Source organism: Serinus canaria, chromosome 2 (genome assembly GCF_022539315.1).
Source record: "Serinus canaria isolate serCan28SL12 chromosome 2, serCan2020, whole genome shotgun sequence".
NCBI classification, from domain to species: domain Eukaryota; kingdom Metazoa; phylum Chordata; class Aves; order Passeriformes; family Fringillidae; genus Serinus; species Serinus canaria.
The window spans coordinates 29,097,416-29,117,125 of NC_066315.1; the positions used below are offsets into that span (position 1 = coordinate 29,097,416).

The following is a 19,710-nucleotide window of genomic DNA, read 5'->3' on the forward strand; positions in this document are numbered from 1 at the left end:
AATACACTTTATTTTTCTTATCTACTAATACCAAAAATTGCAGAATGAAAGCAGCGTAGCAAGAGTCTTTCATATTGCTTATGGAACTACAATTTAATAGCATAATGTGATGATTTGCCAGCTATACAAATCCTGCATTATTACTCCTGTTAGAACCAAAATAAGAATTTTCATAACCCCATAATATGGGGTTCTCAACTCACATTTCAATAAAGTGGTCCTAATTTTCACTGTGTACTCAAAACTTTGTTGAAATCAGGATACTGTGTGTCATAATGGAGGCACAAAGTCAGCAGTCACTTTGGAAATTATTGGCTAATGTCTTAATCCTGGACTGTTCACTGATTTGTATGAACTTTTGTGTGTACTTTGGGCTAGGTCCAAATCCTTATGAAATCAATCGTAATCTTTCCATTGCCATCTAAAGGCTTTAGATGAGGTCCTTTGCTGCCTTAGAAGAACCTTTACTTCTTTCTTGCAGAAATATTCCATATAAAAGCAATCCTGAGATCTCATCATAAAATTGTCATCAGAATCAAATGTCTTACACAAATATGCTAAAATTAGAAAACTGACAGCTATATGTTGGACCTAGTACCACTTATGGAAGAAGTACCACTTATGGAAGAAAAGTTGTATATTTATTTCCACAGTTCCAGCAAATAGATATCTACACAAGAATTATAGAAATATGTATACAAAATTATTTACATTGTGTTGTAATTCCAAATTTTGGGGCTTTTTTCTCCTCTGCTAGTTTTTTCTCCCTTAAATGAATTTCTGTGGTGATTTCATAAAATTTTTCTAAGCGCACTTTTCAAGATACATTTTTAATTTGGGAAAATGCCCATTTCAGTATTTTCTCAGCTGTGCATGTGACTTTTTTGGCAAATAATGTGGTAAGTATTCAGAATAGACATATTTCTAAAAACCCTGAGGTCCATAAGCCACCATAAGTTACATATGCAGTGTCTATATGTTCATGGTGACACTAGGGATGAGAAGCCATCCCTAATTACTAAAATATTCCTACAGATATCTGCCACATTGATTGCTTCATATTGTTTTGGAGCATGCTTTTATAATATGAATTTCATTATATTATTGTGTGCTTATTGGACAATAAATTCCTGCAGAAAACAATTCTTGTGATTTTTACTTAAAGGATGAGTGAATCTCATTAATTTGTTGGTCACCAATGTAAATAACATTTCACAAAATTTCTCTTAATGGATACTAAATTTTCAAAATTTGCCAAAAATAATCGGAACATTAGCAGAAAAGTACTTGTGTCCGAATTTTTTCTTTCTTGAGAGATGTCAATCTGTGAGCTAGTAATCTTATCTGTTAGACAACAGAATTTAATATTTGAGTTCAAGTATATAACCTTAATAAACACAATGCACAAAGATTTATAAAGTTTTTAGTTCACAAATTCCAAACAAGAATTAAAAAAATCACTTATGGAAAAAACAGGAATGTGGCAACACACTTTATTCCTGTTAATTAGTCCTCTGAACAGAAACAGTAACATTTTAATAATTATTTAGTATCCTGAATCACATTCTTACACCTTATCTTAACTATATTTTTCAATTCTTCTTTGAAGAATCACATATTTGCTCTTTTTTTGTGAATCCAGTAAAGGGAAGGAGTGAGTGTTGCAAGAGTTGGAATAGGTTGTCATAGAAGGCATTCAAGGGGCAAATAATATTTAAAAAGAAAGAACCATCACAGGACATTTACTAGAGCCCTGAATCTAATCCCACAAGGCTTACTTGTTCCTTCAAAGTGGCCAGGAGAAATTTGTTCTTGAGTGCCCTTTTAAAATCTTTGGAGTTTTCCTAAAGAAAAATGCTGTGGGGAAAAAAAACCTCAAAAAACCAAATAAAATGATAACTAGATTATTTCCTACTAGAGCTACTATTTAACAAACTCCTCATTTAAATGCTTTGTGGGGTCTTCTCTGTTTATTGATCTCAACCAAGTCTACTGTTCAGGTTATCGTCCTGCATGCACAACTTGGACAGAGGTAATAAAGGACTGAGAAACTGCTAAAACATTTGCAGTTTTTGCAGATGAATGTGATAACCTCTTATTATGCCATATGGAGGCCCTGACTAACAGCCAGGGGCCTTAAATTACATTGAAACTGATTCCTACACCACAGCTCCCAGCTGTAAATGATGCCAAAAAACCATGGGCTTAAAATTAAAATGGAAAGAAATATATTAAAGCAAATGAGCTCCAGTGAGTCATTATTAATCTGAGGTTACAGTGTCCATCACTACTGAAGCCCTATGCCACTTACTGCTGGTTACATTGCCTTTTTAAATAAATGTAGACATCAGGTTGTATACCGAATTCTCCTTTTCAATCCTTTTCAATGATATTAAATTACAGTTCATAAATAGTTAAATGTTATTCTCTAAAATTTCTTGAATCTTGTAGTTCATCTTAAATACTGCATGTACTTTCTTAAATACAAGCTCACCCAAGAGACACCAAATGACTGAAGCCAGGAAATTCTAAATGAAGGCTCAAGCTGACATTTTGTCCCTAATTCATATGTCTCCTCATGGCTACTAAGAGTGCATGTCCTAATAGTGCTTCTTTCTTTATTTGTATCAATAATATTATTGCAGCAGTCAGAACCTCCACTTAAGAAAGCAGGAAACATTAACTACTTGAAACTTGGCCTGTGCTAGAAAGATATAGGTATAAAGTCTCTTCCTGTGCTCCCTTTTTCCTGACTACTTTTGGATCCAATGAAAAGTCAAGAAAAGATTCTGCTTTTGTACTTTTACACACAAAGTACTACTTTCTGTGTAGTTAAATAAATTCAGCCACCTTGCAATGGTATTATTTTAACAATATCTCAATATCTAAAATAATGAAGCTAAAATTAAAAAAATGAAATAAAAAAATGGCAGTCATAAAGGAAGAGAAAGAAACCCTGCAATTAATGTATAGCTTTGTACCTGAGAAAACAGAATTCTTATCATCCATCCTGTTGAAAATTAAACTGTTAAACATCACTGTCTTTTTACAGTCAATTGTATTTTCTGTGTATATTTCCTGAGTACATTTTTATGTCTGTCTCACAGACACACCAACAGAAAATCAAAGAGAGGTTGACTCTGGAGAAATACAATGTTGAAACTATGTTTACTCAAAATACTCATTATTCATCAGAAGCCAGATTCATTGACGACAACTCATGAAAAGTGATTATCCACTATTTAATAATAGTAAATAATAAAGATAAACCAACCTGACTATATTTCATCACATTTACATTTCACTCTATAACCAAGTGCTTGTACAACTTTGGGCAAATCACAGTCTTAGGGGTTGATTTTGTCCATGTGTTAAATGGTAAAGTCTTAGCTATACCACATGGCTAGACTGGTAGAAGACTTAACAGTCTCCAGACAGATACAAAACAACAAAGATAAAGTAAACCCGTAAGTTATAGTTCAAAAGCCTTTAACCATATCTGTTTTCAGTAACAAAATTGTGCTACAACTTTGATACAAAGTCATGGCATTTTACCGCACACAGTTGATCCCAGGAGCTTCCATAAGGGAGTTTTTGGGTAATTGGAGTATTCAGAAGAAATGGAGACACCATCTGCATTGATGAGTCCTGAGCAGACCTGCTGACCTGCAAAGAGGTGCTAAAGTGTGGGGCGTTTGTTGCTGCTCTACATGGCTTGAATGCGAGCTAGCTGAAATCTGGAAGAAGCATGTCTGTGTTTCTGTGGGGCTAAGCACGCAAGCAGCCCCTTCAAGAACATTGTAGGAAGATCATAGTGCCTTCATAGATTCAACTGCTGCCAGTGCAGCATCTCTGCACCACAGTGTGTGCACCAATGATGTACCAACAAACAATTGTTAAAGCCAACAGAGGTCTTTAAGTAATCTGAGTAATTAGAGTTAACACTCACAGCTATTTTCAAAGTCTGAACTGCTTTTAAAGCATAGGAAATGTAAAATTTTTTTTAGTTGTCTTTTTATTCTGAAATATAAAGTTACATTATTTGGTCCTTTGTTTCAAGTTCATTCACTTACCTAAAGAAAAGAAACCACCTCCTAGCACTATAAATCTACTTGCACCTTTCTCTCTTTTCAACCTGTGCTCTAAATCTCAGCAGATTCAGTTAAAACTAGGAAAATGGAAAATACTATCTTCCTCAATAGGAAAAACTGGCTGCTTCCCCACAGCAAGTAACCCAGTCTAATCCTGTGCCACTAACAGAGTAACACACCTCGCAAAATGCCTTGGGCTAGGAAGATATTGGTGCATTTCATGTAATGTAAATAAAGCACTTCCATTTGTTTTGTAAAGTGTCAGCTCAAACTTGGTTGATCTGTTTTCAGATGTAGTTGTAATTTTTTCATGAATGACAGCAATAAACAATTCTGCAAACCTTGAAAGGTATTTTTGGCCAACAGTACTTGAAGGACGTCTTCTCTCCCCTTTACAAGCAAAAGAAGTCACATTATATTTGACTAAATCTCTGTGGTTAAGAAGTGTTATTTGAAAATTAAATATACTTATTTTCAACTTTCCATTGTAATTTTTCATTTTGAAATGCAGTTATATTTCATTTAATGGGGAGGAAAAAACAGCCAAGAGTATGCTTTAGTATGAATCACTTTAAGTTTTTTCTGTTCTGATAATCTCTGCAAAACCCAAAAACCTTTTACCATCCAGACATAAAATGAAAAATATAAGTCTTCACAATAGTTAGCTCACTTCTCTTATCCCATTCCTGTTCTCAGCACTTTTGTATGACAAAGGCATTTGAAAAAGAACTGAGAAAAAAATGCAAAGTCCCTTAAGTGCTGGAATCAATAAAATGCTCTGAAGTCTTTAAAGAAATTAATTACCTATTGCTTGGATATTTTAAACTAAGATGGTCAAGACAACACTTAATGTGTAAGAAAGATCAAACTTACTGTGGAAAGGATTTGGAAAATAGACACAGATTTCTTGATTGCATTTAATTTTCATGATGCCCTACTGCTCCCCATAGCAGGGTTTCAGTGAATGCTCACAAGTACCTGCTAGGATGTGCACAATTCTTGCTCCCTCTTTTTTTTTCACCCACTTTCATCTTTTGCACTACCCAGTCCAATTAATCTCTGAATTTCTGGGGAGATGCTTTGAGTTTTTATATTAAACAATTTTATTGAACAAAGGTATGATTAATATAAGTAAGCATCCCTTCCTTGTATTTATTCCCTTTCATCCATTTCAACAAGTTCTACAAAATAACCCTTTACATTTGCTTTAAATCTGGATAAATGGTGGAAAGACTCTTGTTGGTTTTGGCTGAAGACATCATTAGCTGCTAGTTAAATTTTTCCTGCTGAAGGAAAGAGTTTCCCAAATGGATCAAGGTAGAAGGTTTGTCCAAGATTAAAGCCTAAATTTGAGAACAGCTTTGTGTTGTCCCCAGATGAAGTTCCAAAAGGCACAAAAAGAAGCAGAGCTGCTTAGGCAAAAATCACTTTTAGAATCCAATGAAATCACTATAGGGAGACCAGAGTTATTTAAAAAGGATTATTTATTAAACATATTTCTTTACAAAGTACAATCAATAGTTTGCATTAAATTTTGGGGTTTGGTATTTGCCTGTATGTACACAAAAGCTTATAACAGAAAACATGTCTTGATTTTACACATGGGACACAATATAGAGTTACCTTCATATTTTGATTCCTACCAACATAAGCAGTTGATAATAGCTTTCAGTTTATCTGTTGTTTTTTCAAACTGAACATGAAGCAACAACATTTCTGCAGAGTTTCAGCATTTATCAATGTACTCAATTATGACAAACTAGAGACGAATAATCCTTTGGAAAGTTTCCACTGAGCATGAGTGGAACATGACATTTTTGGCAGGTTACTGGACTATCCTTATGATTGTAAAAATCACTTTTTGCAGTTATAAGATAGGAAGAATTGAGGAGCTAGGTAAATTTAATAATACCCTATTAGCAGCAGTTGATAGTAAATGCAACATAAGGTTTGTTTTGTCTGTCATACAAGGATGTGTCCTAGCAGACACTATTGTATTGTTCTCTACTTGAACAAAAGTATCTGCATGTATTGTATGTCTTTGGTAAAACAAAACAAAGATATAGAGACAAAAAGCCATTTATTGTCATGAGTGACTATTGCCATCAGCTAATATGAATGCATTGCTAAAAATTAGTGAAGACAGGAAAATGCTGTAAGGTAAATATATACAGAGTTAAAATACATTTCTTATCCACTAGATAGTGATTTTGTGGCACTGTGGTTTTCAGAATATAACGTCTTTGAGAGCAATGTAATTTTCAGTGCAAGCTTAAGCAAAAATACCTGCCCGCTGTCATAAAAACGACAAACAAATCTGGAATGTTCAAAGTAAGTTTGTCTTCCACTTCTCCACTCATGAGGCACCTTTAAGACATGGCACTTACTGTAAACCATCTAAGAATCGAGAAAAGCAGACACAATAAGCCTGAATCTTCCAGAGCAACTTTAAAGATCACTGCCAGAGTCACTTGCATAAGTAAACGATGCCTGTGTAAGGCTTGCCAGCAAAGCATCTTTCCTGAGAACGGAGCTGGGACACTCTGTGTGTATCATAAGTGTGCGTGCTCAGAGCTGTGGTCGCTGTCGTGGCTGTCGTCGTTGGCTAGCGAGTCCCCCGTGTGCTGGAGCCCGGCGGCGCCGATGCCGGAGAGCTCGGAGGGGAGCAGCGTGCCCTTTTTCACATTCACCAGTTCCTTCTCCCGGGCTGCTGCCCCTTGCTGGCCTCCTTTTACACGCTTCCACTTCATCCGTCTGTTCTGGAACCAAACTTTTACCTTCACAGAAGAAAGACAAAATAAGAAAATAAAGATGGGGTCACTGAAAGTAAAAATGAACTTTCTACCTGTAGCACAGCACGTGGGGATTGTATTTTCCTAATGTGCCTCTCTGTCTGGATGGTAAAGAGCTTAGCAAGCTTTCCCTGAAGACCAGGCAATTCAGTTTTGGATAGGATGTGAACACCGGGGATAATGACTGCAAGGGAGGAAAAGGGGTTACTCTTAAGAAGACAGCTGGGCTATCTGCTACAGACAGCTCTGTAGGAACATCTCTGAGCCCTTCAGAAAACAATGAAAAGATCACATACTCTTGAAAAACATATTAATGCCATTTGTCAGAGAGAGAAACAAAGTCAAAATGTTTCCCATCAAGGGACTGTCAAAAGAACATACATTTTGAGTAACAGAGAACACTTCATCAGAGGGTAGTTACTCTTCAAAACAACTTGCCTGAAATTTGGCATTGCTTTCTTCTTTGTTTCTGTAAGCTGGTGATGAGTTTCAGGTGCAGCACTTTAAAGGTGCCTTTTTTTTAAACTTGCTGACTATCTGAAAGACCATTTCTTACTATTAGAGCTTAAGGCTTACCTATTTCACAAATTTATTCAAATTATTCTAGTCAACTGATCCTTTATTCTTCTGCATTTAAACATAGACTCTGTTAAAACTTTTTAGACAAATAAATAGCCCCAAAGTCAGAAGGCAAGGCATTTATAAATTGAGTAAAAAATAGCAAATTATTTCAGATAAGAATGAAAAAGAAATTCATAACATGGAAGACTAAGAATGTATCTGTGTCTAAGTCACATTAAACCCCAAGATTTTACGCCAGCTGAAACTCATTTCCGCTCCTCCCCATTTCTGTATGGAAATATATGAGGGAAAAGTAAACCTAAATTATTTGCACTGCAAACCACAATATTTTTCAATAGCCAAAAGAAAAGTAAAGAAAAGAAAAAAAGATGTGCATGGCAGCTGTCAAATATATTAGACCAGATTAAAGGCTGATTTCAGATCAGCTTCAAGTACTGTCACTGAGAACAGTATGAATATAATATTGTTTAGTTTGATTCATTTAGAGTTAATGTTGCTGAAAAATCTTGTGTGTGTGTGTGTGTGTATGCAAACTCTTCAGATGAAGGTTCCACAGAAAAATAAGCAATGCCTGCAACATATAACTTGGAAATAAAGCAAGAAAGCTTGCAATGCGGGTGTATCCTGTGCTGTGTTTAGCAGAACGAGTTTCAGAGTTTTAAAAGAATCAGCAAGCAACAGGCACAGCAGGACATATTGTACAACATGAGTAATAGAGCCACAAAAATGCTGTTTTGCTGAATCTGTCTTACACATCCAGGAAACCTCACAGTTTTTAACCTTTACTATAATTTTAAATTTTACATTAAAATTTTACTACAATTGAACTGACAGATAGTGTCACGTTCTTTGTATATGTATATAGGAAGGAAGAGAGGTTATTTATTTTTTAATACTCTATATTCCTGTTAAAGCCAAAGTGAGCTGTTAAAGCAAATCACTTGGGAACAGAGAAAAATTATTCCAGGTTAGTTAAGAGCCTTAAAGCCTTAGAGCACATCTTTTCCTCTAGTCAGCTCATCAGAGCCAAAAAAATCTAGCTTGCCAAGTGAAAAAAGTGCAAAAGGGAAGGTATTTATTACTGGCTGCTGTGATACTGGAAATTACCCTACTCAGAACTGGTATCAGAAGTGTCCATGGAAATAAGGGTACAGCACTGGCAGCTTTCTGGGAGAAGTGATAATGTTATTTTGTTTCATTGGGGTTTTTTTTTCTTAATAGTGAAGTTTCCTTTGCAAAAGGCACTGCTCTACTTGTGCCAGGTAGTGCAGTAAACGCAGTATCTGAACATCAAAAATAATACACTTTGGATTAGACCCATTATCACAGGATATTATTCCACTTCTTATGAAATAAGGGCCAAGATAATTTTCTTTGGTAAGAAGAAATTACAGGATTGGAGTAATTGTTAAAAGGTCCACGCAATTCTCTGGATATTTTTATGTCCTTGAACATTCACAGAATAATTCACATCACTCAAAGCCTAGAACAGAGTAATAATAATGTATAGAAAACATGGTTTCAAGAAAAATTACAATAATGCATTTGAAGTAAAAGTTCAGTGCACAGCCTGGATGCAACCTGCTTTAACTTACTGGAATAAGAGACATACAGGCCTTCTGGATGTGGTCAGTTCATTTGTGGATACCTGAGAAACTGAAGCTAATGCTCCTGTGACCAGTCAGACACTGTCCTGGATGGGACAGGAGTGAACAGGATGATTACTGCCTGGCTTCTGTTACAGGTGCTCATTTCTGTTCTCTCACAGACAAAAGTAATTCTCACATCTGCTAAGCTGACATTTTTAACTATTTTCTACTGTAATTTAATAAATTATTCTGGTTTTCATTTTTTATGACAATACATTTTGGTTCTGCTTGTCATAATTCAGGCCACTTGACAAGAGCAGAGTTGAGAGGACTCTGTCTCCTTGGGCATTATATCCAAAAGATTGACCCCAGCTTCCAGGTAATGAGTAACTCAATCCAGGCTGGGAAGTACTTCTTCACTCAGATCACCAACCTTCACATCAGCTCATAACAGCATGCCTTAAAGTGCCTCCACGAGGGATTAGTAGAGGTCAGCATCTGCATATCAGTTGATATAAATCAGTTAAGGAATGATGACTTCCCTTTTCAAGAATGAGTACGAGATATATTTGCATACTCCTCCAAGGTTCCAGCATGCAGCGCTGTGTCTGCATGTGACCCACTGCGTGGGAAATATGGCATTTGGGGAAAGTTTGGCTGAAATTACTCAGCTACCTTTGCATGCACTCTCTTGAGTGTAGAAGGAAGAAAGTAACCCTGACAATAGCTTAGGAGGAAATATACCACTGATGAACATATAGCCTACCCATAAAGAGAAAATGGTAACAATGTTAAAAAGGGGGAAAAAGGCGGTTCTTTTGGTTCATTACTTCAAATGAACTGCATTTGATTTACTTAAAAAATAAAAAGTTAGCAATTTTTTTTTGGCATGTCAAAGATTATTCTCAAAGGATAGAAATTATTTATAGTCAAGTTTATAATTGAAAATATTGTGGGTTTATTTTGATGCCATTTGCTGTGTAATGTACAACAGGGTTCTTATATAAGGGAATGCTTTATACATATACAAATATTTTTTACTATATATTTATGTCCTCCATTATGAAGTATTGAAGTTCACTTCTGATCTGATCCAAAGTACACTAATGTCAATGTGAGTTTTTTCATACAGCTCAATAGACTCTAAATGAAGACCTTAATGCTCACATGCTAATAATATGAGACCTGTACTTCACTTGTTACTTCCTCTAGAGATCAAATTTAGATATTGGAATTCTGAACTTCCTTTGGATCTGAAGGTCAGTTATAGAGGGTATAATTGTTACTGATATGTGATCCATAGATATTCTAGTAATGGAAATGAAGTGAAGCAAACTTTGTGTGAAGTAATTCAGAGCATCAGTTTATTTTGGTTCATGGAAAAACATGCTTTTTAAACACACAACTCATTTAAATCTTTCAGGTCTTGCCTAAAACATTAATCAAAACAAAACACCCTAAGAAACATAAAGGAGAGAGGACAAACAATAAGGATAGAAAATAAAAGAAATTAGATAGAATAGAATAGAATAGAATAGAATAGAATAGAATAGAATAGAATAGAATAGAATAGAATAGATCAAGAGTGACAGAGAGTGACTGAATAAATGAAAGAAAAATAAAGAAAAAATTGAAATAAAAATAGAGAGAAAAAATCCTTACTTAAGTGAACTTTAAAAATTTTTGAAATTTCCCCCAGTGAAAGAACTAGTAGTGACATTCACAACATTTGCAAAAAATTATATCCTTTAAAGAAATTTAAAGTTCTACTGTGACAAACTTAATAAGATTTACAAAGCTCTTAATGCTATTTTTCAAGGCTAAGTTAGCTCCAGCAGGGTCTGAGCGTGCTCACCACCTCCCAGAATCAAGTCCTGATTGCCTACTGTTTACTGAAATGCACTCCCTCATCTCCACCCTTTGACTAGAACAACTTGACTGTATAGAGCAAGCATGTGTATGCACAGAACACAAAGGAAGTGGCGGGAAATGAGCTGTATTAAAGATGATGGTAGTATTAACAGCTGTTTCTAAATCAATGCTTATGAGCCAGTCTATTGAGCACATCTGCTTACTGGCACGAAAGCCCTGTTTCTTTTCCCTTAGTCAACAAGTTGTTTAGCATCTGCATCTCCACATCTGATGATTAGGCTGTTACTTTAGATACAAGTAAATTATTTCTCATCGTGTATCTCCTGATCTACAAGATAAATGTTTTTGCTGTGACCAATTTATTTTAAGGTCTGCTCTGTAGGAATCATAGGAGGGGAGTCAAAACAACGAGGTTGACATTGATAGTGTCTATCTTGCCAAAATAATTATTACATACTTATGATATATAGGTCCTTAGTAGTCTTAAGGACCACATGTTGGGCTGTATTGGATGTATATCTTAAATAAAACTTCCTTATGTGGACATCAACAACTCCTTTCGATTAAAAATGTAAATATTTCCTAAACTTCTGATTTAGTGCTCCTTCTTCACCAGAGCCTTTCAGTCATGTTAACTTTAAGAATAATTGAATGAAAAAGTAATAACTGAATTCAAACCATCTTAGTTCTACTATCAGCTTCCTTTCTTCTTTTAAGAAAAAATACTTTCTCTTTCTAAAATCTATTTTCTGGAAATGAAAAATTCTTTCCCAAAATCTGGTTTTCTATTCCAGGTTTTAGTGGCATGTGTCCCAAAAAAGATTAAAATTTGAGGCCTGATATCTAGAGAACCTTAAAAATTATAAACAGGAGTGCTGTGCCAGTTGTAACTATTCTTTTGTGTTAAGGGATCCGTATATCTAAGCAAGAGTCTTTGCAGACAGTATCCTAAGTTCCATGTTCTAAGATACCTAAATGATGTGTCATGAAGAGCAAAGTATCAAGCCTTTAAAGCATTCTGCCTCATTCAGCCACTGTCCATTTACTTTTGTTTTATTATTTTAAAATCTTTCAATTTACTTTCTTCTGATACAGACAAACATATGAATAACAAAAAATAACCCTGAGTTTTCAAAATTAGAAAAAAAATTTAGGTTTACTTCTAAACTTTCTTTGGCCTTGAAAACATTCCTGTTATTTTTAGATAGTACATTTTTGCTGCCAAATTTTAGGGAAAGACAAACTCCTGAAATTTACAGAAATCCCTGGAGTTATACAGCCGAAGCTTGCCTTTTTTGCATGCATACAGATAATATTTTCATGATAGTTTATTCAGAAACTTTTAGGAGTAAATAGAAGAGCACAACCTACAAATAAATGTAAGTGCTCATAGAATATAACTTGAAGGAATTCCATCTTCTATTCCAAAGAAATTCTCATAAAAATCTCAAATATATTTTAGAGATTAAAAATAATTTAAATAAATCTTAGTATTAAATGTCTTCTTAGTTTTTATAAAATATTTCCAAAATCCATCACTTGAAGAAAATGGACTTATCTTTGGAAATTAAGGAGTGGTACCAGAACCTTGTAATTAAAATTACTTAAGTCACCTGCTCACTTATTTAAAATGATCTGCTTCGTGTTACATTACAGAACTTTACACTGAATGTGTACAAGTACTTTGCAGCAGCTGTTGAGAAAAAGGGGAGGTTTTGGCAGGTGCACAAAGGACAGCTGGAGCTTTTGGCTCCCAGGAAGGTGTAGGAGTGAGTTCTGGTTTATCGTTACATAAAAGTCAGTTGAGATTTTGGTACTGCTTAGGTGATACATTCTCCTTTCTACCTCCCACGTTTAAACAGGGATGGAATAGACATTATATTTCAGAGGACAGCAGTGATAGCAGTATTTCATTCCTGTTTCAAAAATCTTTGGAAGCAATCAGTTTACTTCCCTCTACTCCATCCAAAAAACAGTTGCCTTCTCCACCAATGGTCTTCAAAATTGCTTTCATGATCAAAGAGCTAATCCTCCTGAATCAAACCCTCTCTAAAGCAGATTTTGCAGTCAACATATCTTAAGTAGAAAGACAAACACTATTTCAGGTACCTTCCTCCTAGTGACTTGTTTTACATAATCTAAGGATGTATTTTCTGTAAAATTAGTCTTTCCTTTTTATGGTTAAAGGCAAAGAAAGGCAATCTGTGGGGCTGCTGCTTAAACTCCCTCTACATTATTATCCTGTAATACATTTTTTAGAGCCTACTTTCATCTATTCCTTTACTATGTATAGTACCTAAAGGGGGCCTGCGAGGACAGAGAGGGACTTTGATAAGGGCACACAGTGATAGGTCAAGGGGGAGTGGTTTTAAGATGAAAGAGGGTAGGTTTAGATTAGATATTAGGAAGAAGTTCTCTACTGTGAGGATGAGGTTGCTCAGAGAGGTTGTGAACTTTCCATTCCTGCAAGTGTTTAAGACTGGAAGGCATGAGGATCTGAGCAACTTTGTCTAGTGAAATGTTCCCTGCCCATGGGCAGTTGGAACTAAATGATCTTTAAGGTAATCTAAGCCAAACAATTCCATTACTCTATGATCATGTGATCCAAACCTACAACATAAACAAATGGTGGAAAACTAATTTGTGGGGAAGATGACCTTTAGCTAAACTTTCCTCTTCTTTGTGTAGACATTTATCTCCATGAATTACTCACATGTAGAGTATTTTACTTCATGATAAAAAAATTGTAATGTTCATCACTTTGCACCCATTTTGCACAGATCAGCATTTTTCAACGGCCTGCAGAAAAAATATCTCCTTTATTGTACATGTTCATTTTTGACTCTCCAAAATAATTTGTTCTCCACTGATTTCTTCTATTTCTTAAAGTGACTACAAATGACACATTTAAAAGCTCCTCTCTCCCTAAAGAGGTGACAGAAGAAGCCACATCTTTCTCAACTTGAGTCTAAGAAGGAGCAGGGGTAGGTAATAGCTGTGCCTCACACACTTTGTAAAAGCAGCTGTATGAGCTGCTAATATTCCTGTCTATATCACATATGCTTCTTGGCACAGGCAGAGGTTTCTCCCCACCCAGAACCTCACAGGGTTTCTTTGCAGGTGTAGGGTCCATTCACAACTAACAGCTTGAAGTTCTTGGATCTTTGCATATGAATTGCTTGTTTGAATTCAATCAGTACTGCAAATTAAATATGCTGATTGATTTTTCGCCATGTGATTTTTTTAAAAACAATTGTTGTAAAAATCAAAATTATGTACTAATTATAAGTTTTCTAGCTGCATTCTTTCCTGAGAAAGAACAGAGGTAGCACAGTAACTCTTACTGTTGGAAATTATATTGCTCAAGACAAATATCAAAGTTTTATTTTATTAAGAGTGTTACTTTAAATAAACAAAAAAATCTAAAGGATTTCACGCCACACAGATTCATTATTATAGTGTGGATAGAGTGTGCTTAACACATGGAAGTGTGGAATGAGCAGCTGCCTTTCAAAGATGTGACAGCATGACAGATATAGTCAAACCTGTCCTATCAATACAGTTGGATTTTGTTTGAGTTTTGTTTGAAAATATTCACCACCTAACCTTAGAAAACTAGCTTCCTAAAGTAGAAAACTAGTTATGCCATGTAATGCACGAAGAGACATTTATATTTCCAGAGGCTGTGCAAAACACATGATGAAGGAATTTTGAAATCCTGTTTTCTTGCCTGTGTGACAAAGTGAAGCTACTCTTACCTTACCAGTGAAGTCCAAAAAAATGAAGTGATTTGCATCCCTTGATCTTTGTAATGCTGAAAAGTATTTCAATCAAGTCACTTGTGATGAAGTTTTGAGATAACCAAGTCTGGAGAAAAATTTTCTAATGGTAGACTTCATGTAGTATTCGCATGGTCTTAACAATGCAGTGCTATAGTGTGGGTTATGGTACTATACCAAAGTATAATATAAGTAATAGGGCTGCTTGTTTCCATTTCTGGCAGGAAAAAGGCATCTCAAAGCTTCTTTCTTTGTGACTCATTCCATGTTGGTACCACTTGCATGAAGTCAAACACTTGATACAAAAGCATTCTCACTCTGACAAAATTTTGTCCTTTGCCTATACAAAATCAATGGCTTTAGGCTTTTTATAAATGATTGGTAGCCTCTAAGCAGATATTGGAAATTAAAGCTGAGAAGAAATAAACCTCCCGTTGCCATCAGCACAATTTAATCGGACTAGGTGGGATTTTCCGTTTGTGTTGGCAAACTGAAGCATTACATATTTGCACTGTTTATTCCGGTAACCTTAGCTAGCCTGAAGAACTGCAACATTACTCTTTTGATTAGCTCCATGCAAAAAGATCTTGCGAGATGGAAAGATCTCCTACTCTTTCTATATTTGGCAGGATCAGCCCTGTAAAAATGTCCATTTTGCCACTCCTCTGATACCCCTCTGCAGCTGCTTCCTCCCCTCATCCCACGGTGAGATATTAAAAAGTCTGCATGGAACCATCTCCAAGTTTATCTGGAGGTACAAAAAGGCCAAGAATGCGTTTGTCAAGGTTACAAATATCTAGGGAACTCGGATAGTTTTTAGTCTTACTAGTTCCTCAAAATATAATAGAGGCCTGCCAGCTGAAAATTATTAACTGCTGCCTGATCTGGGATTGTGAGTGCACTCTACAGGAGAGGGAGCAAGCATTATATGTACCTATATTTCTGGAGTTCTTACAGTACCATAATAGAGCCATCCTACCACCAGATGTGCTTATAATGCTCTCAAAGTGCACTCTTAATATCTAGGCAATTGAGGCACTTATTTAATGTCATCCTCCTGTCTTGTAACTCAGGTTTCCTTTTTAGGGAGTGATAGGATTACTTCCTTCTCCTGAGCCATATGTTGTTAGGGGTTTTTTTTCTTTTTTTTTTTTTTACTGAAATAGCCTTCCATGAGTCATTTATGTTTGAATTGATCTTGTAAGTTATTTCAAAAGTCAAATGAAGCCTTACTTTGATGACTGCAGAAAACCTTAATACCCTTATATAGCTTTTTAAATATGGTTAGACATATGAATTTTCTACAGCCTGTTTAAATGCCAGAAAGGTAATTACGAAGTGTTAGTTGGTCAGTGCCTCTTTTAATCTGTGATGTATGGTAGAAATTATCACTGTAGTCAAGAGGAAGATAGAGATTTTTTTAAGATAATAGGCTACATGATTTATCTCACTTCTTGGGGAATAACTAAAAGTTGTTGCTTTAAGATGACCCAACAATACCAGATGACCCAGATTATTTTCTTGTTCTTCTTTATCTGAATAACACATTTGTATTTTTTTAAAAATCCTGGTGAAAAAATAATGCTAAACAAATAATTCCATCAGGGGTTAGATCTGCTCTCAAGCCTCTTTTCCAAGCAGATACATTATTTCACCCAATAGTCAATGCTACTATTTTGCCATTGTGCTATCTCAAGGAAGTTTCAAATCTCTGTATGCAAATTGAGTGTTTCATGAGAGATCAAGAAATCTCCCAAGAACAAGAGGTCTACAGCATGAGATCAAGGCTATCACTTGTGTGTTCACTTATTTCAAACAAAGGAACTATACTACTTTCAAACAAAGGAACTATCAGCTATTGCATTTTCTGTGATGCAGCTTTGGGCAAAAGTAGTAAAGAAAAATGGTTCTGCAAGCAGCAATTTTCTAAAAATGCTACCTCATGGGAAAGGGGGGGCATGGCAGATAATTCAATAAATATATTTTAGATAATTTTTTTGCACCTGTTTAGGGTATGTATCAAATATTATTTCCTCTGTAGGGACATCTAGTTTAAAAAAGTAATAGCACTAGTAAGAATGGAAATAAGGGCTGTTACTCAAGGGTAATGATTCGTTTTGTTGATGATGGAAAGACAGGTCCTGAGGAGACTTTCCTCTCTTAACTAGAAAGAAAAGAAGTATTAATGTTGCACCACGCTCACCCTGAAGTACATTTTAACTCATTGGAGGAATACTGATATAAAACAAGTGTGCAAGAAGAGCCAAGCCTTTTGATTTATGGCATTCAGCTTCTGAAGTCTGCCATATATCATGGAAACCCATACCCAGATCCATGATATTTACACCATTTTTCTATCAAAGCAATAAATTTGGTTTAAAAGAGACATTTTTACTTTACAATATTTCTTGGCTTAGTATGATTAAGAAACTGAAAAATACATCCAGAATTTCCCCTCAGTGTTCACTTTTTGATTAACAATACAGATTTTATGCTTTTTTCTTGTTATTTCTTCTCCTTTTCTCAGACCATTTTACTGTGGGAAGATACAGAACTGGATTCTATCAAATCCTAATGCTTTCTTTTCTAAGGTGGTGTTAAACAGGAAAGCAGGAAGGAAGGAAGGAAGGAAGGAGGGAAGGGAGTTATCTCTAGGAGCTCAGTTGTCACTCTGTGATAATCTGGGGAAGCAGAGAAGGATTAGATTACACAATTAAATGGACTAATGACAATGCTATAGAAATTATCACAATAATCTGCAGAATGCTTAAAACTGATGCTTTCTGACAGCTGGAGAACAGATACTACTGCCATGTCTTAAATAAATTCTCTGTACTTATGTAGCTGAACTGTGTTTTCTCCTCCAGAAACAATATTCAATATTTATCTGTCCCTTTTCAGTATGCAAAATGCTTTTAGATTAACTATTCCCTTCAGGATAATGAACTGTCTATTCATTCATCTGGGCGACTCAAAATGATCTCTGAAGAAAAGAAGGTAGAATTTATTAGGGAGAACACTTAAATTCTAGGACACATTCACCATTATTAAATATAGGGATATATCCAACTGACTGATTCCTGTCAAATTTGCCATCAGATTTTTTTTTAATCATTGTTCAGTTTCATGCCAACTCTACCTTTGTCACCAAGATAAGAATTCATTCCTTCTCCCCTTAGCTGTCTAAATCAGGTGTGAATCTAAATAGCATAGACAGTGGAAATGAAAAAAGGCAAAACTTTATCCATTGTTTGATACAAAATAATGTGCTTCACAAATGTAACTACTGTACTTAAGTAACTGAAAATTACCCCAGTGAAACCTGGCACTATGGTCAATTCAAACAATTAATTGTGTTTTCTTGAAAAGCTCGAAGGCATAGCGATTCTCTAGTAGAAGATTTCAAAGCAAAAAGCTGTTAAGTTTGCTTTTGTGAGTTCATTTTTTTTTTTTTTTTTTTTTAGAAAATGCTGGTTTTTTGCTGCATTTGATATATGTACCCATGGCAGGTGTTAATGAAACTCAAGAAAATTTAAAATCTTCTTATATGTAGACTTCACAAATCATTGTGTAATTTTGATACCTAATTTTGACTATATCGTCATCTTACTGATTGCTTCTAAAGCAATCCCTCAATCTCATATTGAGTCATGAAAAAGTAATTGTCTATCTTTTTGCCCACTGTCTATCAGTGGGCAAAAAGCTTTCCATTTTAATATTAAAACTGTAGGAAATATTTAATCAGATTTTGTGTACTTTAGGCCAGTATTCTAAACATCTTTACTAAAACACATTTTCAAAATGTGTTCATTGATGTAATTATTATTTGAAATGTGACTTCATTACCTATTATGTGTATAGAGATGAGATCCTGAAACACTTTAATACATGTGTAACATGGATATTTCCATTAGAAATCAATGTGACAACATGCATGATGAAACTTAAGCACATGCAGAACTGTTTCCTGGACCAGGGTTTGGTGAGCAGGAAACCAATAACAGTGATAAGAAATTCCATCATCTCCTCTGCTTTCACAGAGCAGGGTAAGATAAAGGGGTTTAAAATGCCTGTATCCCAGTTTTGCTGGCGTTCCCATTTTTGCTGCCATCTGGAAACAGGATGTTCAGAAACTGCATTAATGGCCACTGCATATACTTAATAGACTGAACCAAGTTGCTCGTATTTGTTGCATGAAGGCAAATCAACTACTTGTGCACACAGTGTTTGGGACCTACCCCCTCTTCAATGACATCAGTGTGGACAGATTGGAAAAGACATGCACCCATTTAACAGATCTATTACTCATGCTTTTATCTTCCATCTCTGCCTAATAGATTAAATTAATCTGTAAGTGGTACATATAAAAGTATAAATTACTTTCATAAGAGAGATAATAAATGTATATAATTTTGCTAAAAACATTCAATCTGAGGTATCAACATAAATATAAACATTATAAAAAGGAGCTTTACTATGAGGAGCTACTAATCACTGGTACATATTGGGCAGGCATTTAAAGTCCATTATTTTTCATCAGTACCTGTCTTTCAGTGAGGTCAAGATTTACTGCTATCTCATATCTTCTCAGCCTGGTCAAATAGTTATGATGAGCAAATTCTGCTTCTAGCTCTCTGATTTGCTCCTTGGTGAAAGCTGTCCTTTCCTTCCTGGGTTTACTGTTGACCTCTGTCTTGTAGTTTCCTTCTTGGGAATCTGAAAAAAGAAAGGCAAAAATGAGGTAATGACAGGTGTACTGCTAAATAGGAAACAAGCCCAAAAACAACAACAAGCTAAAGTTACATTTTTCAAACTTTCTTCTCTCTGAAATGCACCCTTGCTTTCATTCCTATGGATCCTTCACTGTAAATCAGGAAAGCAGAAGTAACTGGCAGATTTGAGCTGCTGCTTCCATTGACACACATCAAACTTTAGCTTAAAGCCTTGCAGTGTTTCATTTTCTAACAATTCTCTGAAGAATTTCTGCAAAGCTTCAATTCCTTCC

At 35.3% G+C, this 19,710-nt stretch overlaps 1 protein-coding gene across 1 annotated transcript in view; it reads right to left on the reverse strand.

Moving 5' to 3' along the window:
• Nucleotides 1–5,557: 5,557 nt before the first annotated feature.
• Nucleotides 5,558–19,710, reverse strand: part of MEOX2 (mesenchyme homeobox 2) — a 52,496-nt gene continuing 38,343 nt past the window's right edge. The window contains exons 2-3 of the mRNA XM_009086014.4: nt 19,249–19,421; nt 5,558–6,868 (exon numbers count right to left, since the gene is read on the reverse strand). Coding sequence (XP_009084262.1) covers nt 6,644–6,868; nt 19,249–19,421 — 398 coding nt within the window. The 3' untranslated portion in view covers nt 5,558–6,643. The remainder of the gene's footprint in view (nt 6,869–19,248; nt 19,422–19,710) is intronic.